At 44.9% G+C, this 10,000-nt stretch overlaps 1 protein-coding gene across 4 annotated transcripts in view; it reads left to right on the forward strand.

The window, feature by feature from the left end:
- Window positions 1-10,000, forward strand: part of LOC134466903 (myoferlin-like) — a 115,440-nt gene that overhangs the window by 16,796 nt on the left and 88,644 nt on the right. For 3 of the 4 annotated variants that reach the window (XM_063220799.1, XM_063220801.1, XM_063220802.1), the window contains exon 1: window positions 8,202-8,793. In XM_063220799.1, the coding sequence (XP_063076869.1) occupies window positions 8,709-8,793 (85 nt within the window). In that variant the 5' untranslated portion in view covers window positions 8,202-8,708. Of the gene's footprint in view, window positions 1-7,640; window positions 7,750-8,201; window positions 8,794-10,000 lie in introns of those variants that run through there. The other variant, XM_063220803.1, reaches the window with a different exon arrangement.

Below are 10,000 nucleotides of genomic sequence, written 5' to 3' on the forward strand. Positions count from 1 at the left end.
GAAAGCCCCCCCCCCCCATAATGCATGCCGTACCTCCAGTGGAACGCTGTAATAGTCATTGAAAAGTTAACTACCATAGCACTACACTATTATGACATAACACAGGGCCTTTAGTGATGCACTACCACTTGGTCATTGCCATTATGGCAACAGCAAATGTATAACGCTGTGTCTTAATGGGTCAATGAGGACTCAATTCTGACCCCTCTCCCCCCCCATCTCCTTGGGCCCAGGACAAAGTCATCTGAAGGCCCTCTCCATACATGTAATGTAATGAGAACCCAATTCTGAGCCCTCTCTCTCCCCCCCCTCTCCTTGGGCCCGGGACAGCTGACCCCTTTGTCCTCCAGCCCCAGTCAGCTTCCCTGGTTGTCTGTAACCTGGCCAGTTATGTTTGTCTGGGCTCTGTTTCTCTCATGGTCTCTGTTTCTCTTCTGGGCTCTGTTTCTCTTCTGGGCTCTGTTTCTCTGGAGAGTGGTGTGTGTTGAGCTTCAGTGAAGAATTCTGCTGTCGTCTAATGTACTGTAGCTCTCTCTCTCTCTCTCTCTCTCTCTCTCTCTCCCTCTCTCGTTCTCTCTCTCTCTCTCTCACACACACACACAATCTCTCCCACACTCTCTCCCTTGTGTTCTCTTCGTCTCGCTTTCTCTCTCTCTCTCTCTCTCTCTCTCTCACTCCCTCTCTCGCTCGCTCTCTCTCACACACACACTCTCTCACTCTGTCCTCCCAGTATTCCAGTCATTCTTTTGCGCCTGTTGGGGGAGAGAGACAACTGATATTGTTTTTTTTCTTCCTTTTTTGGTTACTTAGCAACTTCGGAGAGGAGTTTGAGCCAATGATATTAAATCCTCCGACATGCCTGAACTCAGGCTGAATAAAAAGTCCTCGGGCGCCCTGATTGGTTCAAGACTTAGGCATCACCATGGTGACTAGACATGGTTGTCTGTTGCCTCATCATTTTTTAAGCTTCGGCTCCGTCTGTGTGACACACACCCCTCTCTGCATGTCCGTACAGTGCCATGTTTGATATATGTTGAAACAGTTGGAGACATTAGGCTTATGGCCTTAGGCCTGTGTGTGTGTTTAGATGACGGAGTGCTCAAAGGTTTTTGTGCCTGTGTGTGTGTGTGTGTGTGTGTGTGTGTGTGTGTGTGTGTGTGTGTGTGTGTGTGTGTGTGTGTGTGTGTGTGTGTGTGTGTGTGTGTGTGTGTGTGTGTGTGTGTGTGTGTGTATATGTGGGTGTGACACACTTCTTCGGCTACGTTAGAGGCCTTTTTTCCATAAAGTTTGTCTATTCTGACTGACACGTCCTGTATGCCCCCAGCTGTACTGCATAAACTACACTTCAACAACCAGCTTTCCTTTGAGATAGTTAATGCAAAATCTGGAGTTAATTTCGAAAGTTCATCTGAAAGTTGGCCTACAAATTAGTTCTGAAAGCACCAATTTTCATTTTCAACTCTTAGAATTGTTGTCATATTAGTACATTATTCGTACGATTACTGAGGAATCATACATACAGTATTTGTGGAACTGAGTTCATTTTGAAAGTTGATCTGAAAGTTAGCCTACAAATTAGTTCTGAAAGCTACTTTCAGCTCTCAGAATTGTTGTCATATTTGTACATTCATACATGTATGATTCCTCAGTAATTGTATGAATTTACAGATATGTAGGCTATACAGTATTTGCGATCATTGGAAGAGTTGCAATGGTGAAAATGTGTGATTTGTGATAATATCTGAACCCAGCCATGCAGGACAATTTAACATGCGCTGGTGAAGAAACAACTACTGTATGTGTGTACTGTACCTGTCAGCTGTCCTCATTGCTTTACTCTGCTGCTATGTGAGAGTGTTATCTAGTTTGCCAAATATTTAACTATGCAGGCTGTGCAAAAAAAGCACACAAGATATGGAGGTGTACTATTTGAAATACATTTGTCACAGTATTAGTCGTTGCAAAATTGCATGAGGCAATGTTGAACTTTTTAAGGTAAGCGCCCTATATTGGGCAACCTCTGTAGAAAGTGGACACACTGCCCGACCCTTGTTGAATTGCTTGGTTATATTTAGCAACAACAACACTAACATCCGAGAAGAGAAGAGATGCTTCAGCTTATCTCCTGCAGTACATGCTGCTTGTTTATCACCATCAGCTAATGTCTCGGCTTGTGATTTGGGCTCTAATTGGTTCTGGAAATACTTGTCATGACTTCTCGGGGAGGAAAATGTGGGAAAAGTTACGGTAGAGGGAGTCATGGTTACAGCACTTTGAGAACAGTACCATCAGCTAATGTCTCGGCTTGTGATTTGCCTCTAATTGGTTTTCTCATGACTTCTCGGGGTGGGAAATGTGGGGAAAGTTACGGTAGACTCACAGCAACAGCACTTTTATGAACAGTAAAAATGGGCAGAGGGAGCAGAGTAGCGAGAGAAAAAGGGAGCATTTAGCCAAGAGATGCCCCCGCCCTTTGGAACAGTCCACCTCTACACATCCGTCAAGCTCCCACACTGCTTGTGTTCAAAAAGCATCTCAAATCCCATCTCTTTACTGGGGCAGCCGTGGCCTAGTGGTTAGAGAGTTGGTCTTTCAATCTAGGGATTTCCAGTTCGAATCCCCCCTGCCCTCTCGCTACATCTCCATCCATGGCTGAAGTGCCCTAGAGAAAGGCACCTAACCCCACATTGCTCCAGGGACTGTAACCAATACCCTGAAAATAATAGTTGTAAGTCGCATTGAATAAATGAAAGCGTCAGCTAAATGCAATGTAATGTAATGTAATGTAATGTAATCTCAAATCCCATCTCTTCACTGAGGTCTTTGGTCTCTAAATGCACAGTACCTACCAACCAAAGCAGTAAAACTAAAGTGAAAGTATTGCTGTAGCTTCATAATACACACTGTTCCACAGCGGGATAGCCTTGTCTCTGTCTGAAAAGACTTTAGTCTTTATTAATACATTACGAGTCGGACATTCCCATTCTGGTAACAGCAAATTTATAACATTTTTAACATTCATGTCTTTAAGATTTAAGATTAAGTTTCTCCCTGCCTTCTATTGTCCCAGTGGAAGGAACAGCAGATTGCGAGTGTGTGATAGCGTAGCTTATGTGGTTCTCAAACATTTTGAGCGGCGACCCCCTTTTGGGCCTAACTTAGAATATTTTCCCCACCCACCGTAGCTTAGCTTAGCAAGGGAGGCCTGTGGATGTCCCGTTTTTATGCCATGTCCCTTTTCCCACGACACCCCCCTCCCTTCAGTACCTCCGCGACCCCCCTAGGGGTTCAGGCCCCCAGTTTGGGAACCACTAGCCTAGCCTACGTCCAGCTCTGTGTCCCCATTGTGTGCGTCCAGTGCCCTGGCCTGGCATGAAGGGCCGGCTGTGGTCTGGTGGGGGTGTGGGCATGGAGGTATGCAGTGAGTGCAGCTGCTGGTTGAGTTGAATCAGCAGCAACACAATGGCGTGAGTTTCCCCCCACTGCAAAAGGACTCACTCCATTTGTCACTTCCTCATAGCAACGCATCACTCCGTAGTGATAACAAATGTGGTTGCTAAGTGAGTCACCGGCGTGGTGGTGGTCCCTTCCTACGTGTTTCGTGTTTGTTTATATCCTGATGTTTTGCAACAGCTGCAGGAAGTGTATACTTGTGAGTAGAGATATGCCAAAATATGATCTAAAAATAAATTGTTATTGCATTATATGCAAATTCACTGTACACAAATAAAAACATTTAGTTGACTGCTGAGACAGTTGAGGGACAGTTGATTCCTCACAGTCCTCATCTTAACGAACAAGCGGTGATGTGGAGAGCAGATGCTGCAGTCCTTAACCATCGGAGTCAAAGTGTGCGTTCCAATATGTGACCTTGCTTCCTCCACTTGTGCTTGTGGCCTCGTCCCGCCTCCTGGCCCCTCCTCCGTGGAGAAAACAATTAAGTTTCCCAGCTGTCAGCCTAGCCACAACAACTTTTGGGGGACTATTCTTCATTCACCATCCAGTTTGCAAATGAGAAAATTACTTTACAATTGAGCTTTTGCAAGATATTGAAATATAATGCTGTTGTCAGTGATGCCATCCCGACGTATTACTTCCTGGTACGAGGCCACAAGCACAAGTGGAGGACGCAAGGTCGCATATTGGAATGCACCCAAAGTCATGCTGTCTGCATTAAGGAAGAGGATGTGGTGATGTCATAGCCTCGTGCGTGTGTGCGTGCTGCTGAGGGGCATCCCCCCCCCCCTACTCTACTCTACTTCCATCACATGGGATTCCTCCCTGTGTCACGGCAGGGCACTGAACAGGAGCTTTTTTTTTTTTAAAAGTTGCACTGTGTAGTATTTTTAGTTGTTTATTTCCAGAATTCATACAATTCATGAATACTTACCACCACCATCAATTTCTAAGTATTCATTATCACAGTAGCCCCTTAATGCGCACCGTACCTCCTATGGCACGCTGTAATAGATATTGAAAGTTAACTACTATAGTACTACATTACTATGACAGTGCACAGGGCCTTTAGTAATGCACTACAACTTAGTCATTGCCATTCTAGTAACAGCTAATTTATAATGCCGTGTCTTAAGGGGTTAATTAAGTATTAAGAACAATGTATAGTAAAGCATTCTGGAGTTGAAACAGTGAGGTTTCCAAACGATTTCCCAAAGGTCACTGCACTACATGAGTGGTGGCATGGCCATAACTACCATGTCCTCTGTATTTTTTCAGAAATGTATTATAAAATGTACCTTTTTGAAAATCGATATATGATAAATTCAGTCTGTACACGCCACCCCCATTTATCCTCAAGACAGCGATTAACCCCTTGGCGCAGCACTATGGCTCTCTGTAATGTCATGGCAATGTTGTTATGATGTAGTTAAGCATTTTTAGCAAGTGAATAGGGTCGCCGGCGACCCCTGCTGCATTAAGAGGCTACTGAAAACAAACTGAAGAGTTTGACTGAAGACAAAAGGGTAATTCCTCACGCTTCTGCTTTATCATCTGGTGCATCGATGGGAGAGAGAGGCAGGAAATCTTCACTTGAGGGACAACAGCGGAGCAGAATTGCATCTGTGCTGCTCCGCTGTTGTCCTTCAAGTGAAGGTTGACTGAAGAGTTTGAAGCATTCCAAATGTACAGGTGTGTGTTTCTCGAAAGCGTAGTTGTAGCCAGTTAGCAACTTGGGTAGTTGTCAATGGGAAATTGCACTGCAAACAACAAAGTAGCTAACACAGGTAGCAACTATGGTTTCGAGAAATGCACCCCAGCATTGTAGTACAGCAGTATTTGACCTCGGTATTTGAAAATGTCTCGTTACGGCCCTGAGCGGAGTGCTGTGATGTGGTTCGAATGAAATTGTAGGATGGTGCAGACTAGAGTCCATTGTTGTCATCCAGCAAACAATTCACCACCACTACCAGATCCCTATTTATAGAGTGGAATGTGTAGACCTCCTCAGGGCAGGCAAGGCTCCCACTGCCTTTATTTTGAACTAGGAGGTCGACTGTACCACGCTGTCTGTAACACGGAGAGTATACATCTTACATTCAAATAAATGTATAGTGTTTCTCTTAAGTACAATGGGTGCACTTGGTAATATTTTCAGAATTTTTTGAGACCTAAGTGCGCGGGCTCCTGTTGAAATGACATGGAATGACCCAAGTGGGAATGGTGTGGTGTGGACTGATATGCTTCGAATGAGATTGTATGGTCCAGTCCAAAGTGCATTGTTTCCAGTCAGCAAATTATTTCAGACAACTCCATCCACCACTACCACACCACTACCAGATTCCTATTTATAGAATAGAATAGATCTCCGCAATAGCAGGCAAGGCTCCCACTGCCTTTATTTTGAACTGGGAGGTCGCTCTCTCCATCCATCCGTCAGTCACAGCACTCACCCACTCGCTCTCGACTGACTGGAGTGGAGTATGTTAGCTATGTAAACATTTGCACGTTGTTCATTTGGGTTTTTGAAATAGCAAAAAAAAAAAAGGGCTCTGTGTTGAATTTGCTCCCGGATCTTTTGTTGTGAGCAAGCCAGCCAGGTTTGCTGTGCATGCTGGGACGGACGGGAAGCTTGTAGGTACGCTATTTGTTCTGTGGGAGGAGGTGTGTGTGCTCCCATTTGTCCATGTGCGTGCGCTGCGCTGAGTAATGTCAGGGGCTCTTGCCACACACACAAAAGTGATTTTTTTTGTTCCTCCTCGTGACAACTCCCATTTTTATTAGCTCATAGCGCTAACTGTGGTAGGCTAGACTGGTTATAAGGGCACAGATGTTTCCTCAATTTCCTACAGAACGTCCCTGCTCTCAGTTGTTATTTGAGGGCCTTGGTTGGAGTTATTATGAATTCACAGTAAACCTCTTGGAATGTGGTGCACATCTTATCGTGATTGTGTGTTTGCGATGCCCGAGATGTCTGTGATTGTGTGTTTACTAAAGTGGGCCTATACCCTATGGTCTTATTGAATGCCTGAGTGTAGGCCCAGTTAGGCAGCAACGCAACACCAACACACAGGGAAGCTGACAGTTGGATACAAATTGGTCAGCTGTACTGGGCCCAAGAAGAGAGGGGCCCCAGAATTTTGACTTCATTACTGTAGTAGACTATTGTATGCAGGGCCACTGACAACCTTTGCTGGGCCCAGGACAAAGTCATCTGAAAGGGCCCCCTATCCAATACATACAATGCAATGGGCATCCAATACCAGTAACTAAACACTCTGTAAGTCGAAGAGTGAACCTGATGAAGCAATAGCGAAACACGTTGTTCACCAAATAAACTACCAGCAAAGATACCAGTGTGCGTTGATTCATCCTTCATTTACTTGGATTACTCTTACTGCACATCACCAGCACCTGGACAGTGGTTGTGCACAGGGACGTTACTTTGAGTACTCTGTAAGTCCCCTTCATAACTCAAACAAGGTGTGCGCAACACAAGGTGTGCACATACTGCCACTGCTGCGAGTCTACATGGTTTAGAGACAAAGCTGCATAATCTTTTAACTCTTTGATGAGTAAGGATTTTTTTCCCAGTTATTGCACAATTTTACTTGAACATTCTACATCTCCCTAGGAACTGTGTTAAAAATCCTGCATAGTATTTGCACAATGTGAATTGTGCAGGATGTTCACAGCTAGCTGTGAAGATTATCATCCATTCTGGTCATAGTAGACAAATGAATAACTGTATAATTTGCTAAAGTAAATACATTTTCAAGCCTCTAAAAGAAATCCAGCTGCTTATAGACTATATCTTTACTTTCTCAGACTTGATTTACTAATTGCTCTGAGTTGAGTCCTACACAGTACACACATGTAGACCCTACTCAAAAGACTACCACTGCCTATGTGTGAAATCCAAGAATCAACTCATTAGCACTACCCGCTGGAAGGATCGTGAAAAAAAAGCATCTAGAAAATAAATAAATATGTAAATAATAAGCATGGCTTACCATGCCAAGTATGACCACAGGATCATCCTGTTTATATCATCTGTTTTGTGTGTGTGTGTGTGTGTGTGTGTGTGTGTGTGTGTGTGTGTGTGTGTGTGTGTGTGTGTGTGTGTGTGTGTGTGTGTGTGTGTGTGTGTGTGTGTGTGTGTGTGTTTTGCCTTTGTCTTTTAGGTTCCTTGGCTCAGCTAAGGTGTCCTTGAGAGACCTCGCCAGTGGCCAGTCCAGATCGCTCCCGTCTAAGAACCTATCACTTAGCAACGAGAGCGGTCAAGATATAGGGGTAAGCTCAGAATACTGTATGTCAAATGATATTATGCTGTTTACACAAAGATAATGCAGTGTTAATCCAACACTATTGCCTCTTTTCCACTGCCAGTTTTCTGGTAGGCCTATGACACAGCGCAACTCAGCCGCCACTTTTTGCTTTTCAAATATGCACGACACAGCTCAATCTTATAGCAAAAACTGGCGGCCGAGTCGCGCTGTGTCGAGTTGTAGCCCTGACCCAGTTTAGCTCACAACCCCTGGATGCCGGTTTGCCTGAATTTGCCTGGAGGCCTCAACATCATTCTAGTCTGCATAGAAGAGTCATCCACATGCACTGGGCCTAAATCTTGATGGTTGGATGGATTTTCTGTCTGTGTTAATAATTTGCCTTGACTCAAATGGCTAAGGCATCATGCAGCCAGAGATTCTTTAAGTATATAGAGATATGCCAATGTAATAGGTTGCTATGGGCACCTAACGTGACCAGGTTCCAGTCTGCCTAAAGGGGCGTGTCATAATACTCCTAGCATTGAATAGAACAGTCCTTAGGTCTGCCTAGGTCTGCCTAAAGGGGGATTTCCCCCCCCTCCCCCTTGCAATAATAGAACCCGGAAACAATGGGCCAATGAAACCTCTCTCTCTCTACTCTCTCTGATACAGTTATGCAGGGCTGCTGACAGCTTTCGCAGAGTCCAGGACAAAGTAATTTGAAAGTAAAGGGCCCCGTACCCAATACATAGAACGTAATGGGGATCCGATTCTGGGCCGCATGTCTCACTGGGCCCGGGACAACATACCCCTTTGCCCCTGCCATTGATATTTCCCAGACCTCAGTGTATGCTGCTGACCGCTACCAAGGGACTCCAGAGCTACACACACACACAGAGGTCTGGTAGGTACCAGGCTATCCAATTTATGCAAAAAAAACCCTGAAAAAGTATCAACTGTGTCTCTCAGGCAACCATCGACCTTATGATTGGATATGAGCCTCCTCCCAATGCTCCGCCCAACCCCAACGACCAACGGGATGCTGCCGACCTCACTGCTGGAGATTCAGGTACAGTATGCGTGCATCCCAATATGTGACCTTGCCTCCTCCACTTGTGCTTGTCTCCTCGTCCCGCCTCCTGGCCCCTCCTCCGTGGAGAAAACGATAAAGTTTCCCAGCTGTCAGCCTCGCCACAACAACTTTTGAGGGACTGTTTTTCATTCACCATCCCAATTGCAAATGAGAAAAGCCTAGGCTTTTCAGTCAGACTTTTACAACCCCAATTGCTGCATGGAGTAAAAGCGCTTTGGAAGCGGCCGTTGAAGGCAGTGTGGCAGTAAGCCAATGAGTCTTAAAAATAGTTTGCGCCAATGTAATAAAAAGGGCCCATGTGTGCGAGTTGGCTATGTGTTTCAACCCTTTTGTAGGATCCGGTATCCGGCAGGATCCTAAGAATCAGGATCCGGTGCATCTCTACTTCGCTAGCAGGTGTGTTGAGGCCAGTGCATTATTTGCATTCTTGGCTTGATGACCTTGTTTGGCTTATTGGGTTGCTGAAGTGGAAGAGATGTTGACTTTAACCCTCCTTTGCGGTATGTTTGTGTGTGTGTGTGTGTGTGTGTGTGTGTGTGTGTGTGTGTGTGTGTGTGTGTGTGTGTGTGTGTGTGTGTGTGTGTATGTTGGTTGGTCACGCTCCACTTCTCCAATGATTCATTTGGTGCTTGGCATTCAGAAGATAATTCGGGTTGAGATGTATTTCCTTGTGACTCCACTGACTAAGCCCTCCCTGTCACCGCCAGGGCCGAAACGAGACATTTTCAAATACAGAGGTCCAATACTGCGTGCTGCACTGCACACTGTACATTTAGAATGCGTCAAACTCTTCAGTCAAACTCTTGAGTTTATTTTCATTAATCACTGCCTTGAGGATAAATGGGGGTGGTGTATACAGACTGAATGTATCGTTGTTGATCATATATATCGATTTTCATCATTCAAGCTGTAGATAAATTTTTCATTTCTGAAAAAAAAAAATACAGGGGACATGACCTCTGTGTCCTCAATGGTAGTTACGGCCATGCTCCCTACGGAACAAAGGGAGCAGTAGAACCAAAGATCTCCAACATGGTAACCATGGGAGATCATTCTATGCACCACCAATGTGACAAAATGGGAACAACTCTTCAAGTCTTCTAAATAGGGATGTGACTTTTTCCACTGTTTCTCCATTGAAGTTCCTCCCTTCTGAGCTACACTCTATATAAATCAGACCTAA

Source organism: Engraulis encrasicolus, chromosome 17 (assembly GCF_034702125.1).
Source record: "Engraulis encrasicolus isolate BLACKSEA-1 chromosome 17, IST_EnEncr_1.0, whole genome shotgun sequence".
Taxonomy (NCBI): domain Eukaryota; kingdom Metazoa; phylum Chordata; class Actinopteri; order Clupeiformes; family Engraulidae; genus Engraulis; species Engraulis encrasicolus.